Source organism: Myotis davidii, unplaced genomic scaffold (genome assembly GCF_000327345.1).
Source record: "Myotis davidii unplaced genomic scaffold, ASM32734v1 C62746322, whole genome shotgun sequence".
NCBI classification, from domain to species: domain Eukaryota; kingdom Metazoa; phylum Chordata; class Mammalia; order Chiroptera; family Vespertilionidae; genus Myotis; species Myotis davidii.
Window position 1 is genome coordinate 1 of NW_006353737.1, and position 575 is coordinate 575.

General features: G+C 49.7%; 1 protein-coding gene across 1 annotated transcript; it reads right to left on the reverse strand.

Moving 5' to 3' along the window:
• Positions 1 to 4: 4 nt before the first annotated feature.
• Positions 5 to 569, reverse strand: LOC102760131 (olfactory receptor 52K1-like; the record flags this gene model as incomplete). Its single annotated transcript, XM_006777668.1, has 1 exon — positions 5 to 569. A coding segment is annotated over exon 1 (550 nt), but the record flags the coding sequence as incomplete, so codon positions are not given.
• Positions 570 to 575: the final 6 nt, after the last annotated feature.

Below are 575 nucleotides of genomic sequence, written 5' to 3' on the forward strand. Positions count from 1 at the left end.
AAGATAGCACCTATATGAGACACACATGTCCCAAAGGCCTTGTAACGGGCTTCCTGAGAGGCAAGCTGTAGAACTGCCTGAAGGATGAAGATATAAGACAAAATAACAAAGAGCAGATCCAACACCACTATAAACATGGCCACTGCAATGCCATAGATATTGTTGAAGCGAGTGTCCCCACAGGCCAGCCTTACCACAGCCATGTGCTCACAGTAACAGTGGGCGATCACGGGTCCTCGGCAGTAGTGGAAGCGCCTGAGCAGAAAGGGGAGTGGAGTCATTAGTGTCACAGCCCGAGCCATAGCAGCTATACCAATCTTGGTGATAAGGGTCCTGGTCAGCACCGTGGTGTAATGCAGTGGCTTGCAGATGGCCACATAGCGGTCAAAGGCCATGGCCAGCAGCACCGCTGACTCCATGATGGAAAAGGAGTGGAGAAAGAACATCTGGACCAGGCAGGCATAGAAGTTGATCTCTCGATCTTTAAACCAAAAAATAGCCAGCATTTTAGGAAGTGTTGTAGAAGAAAGGACCAGGTCAATGGTTGCCAACATGGCCAGAAAGAGGTACATGGG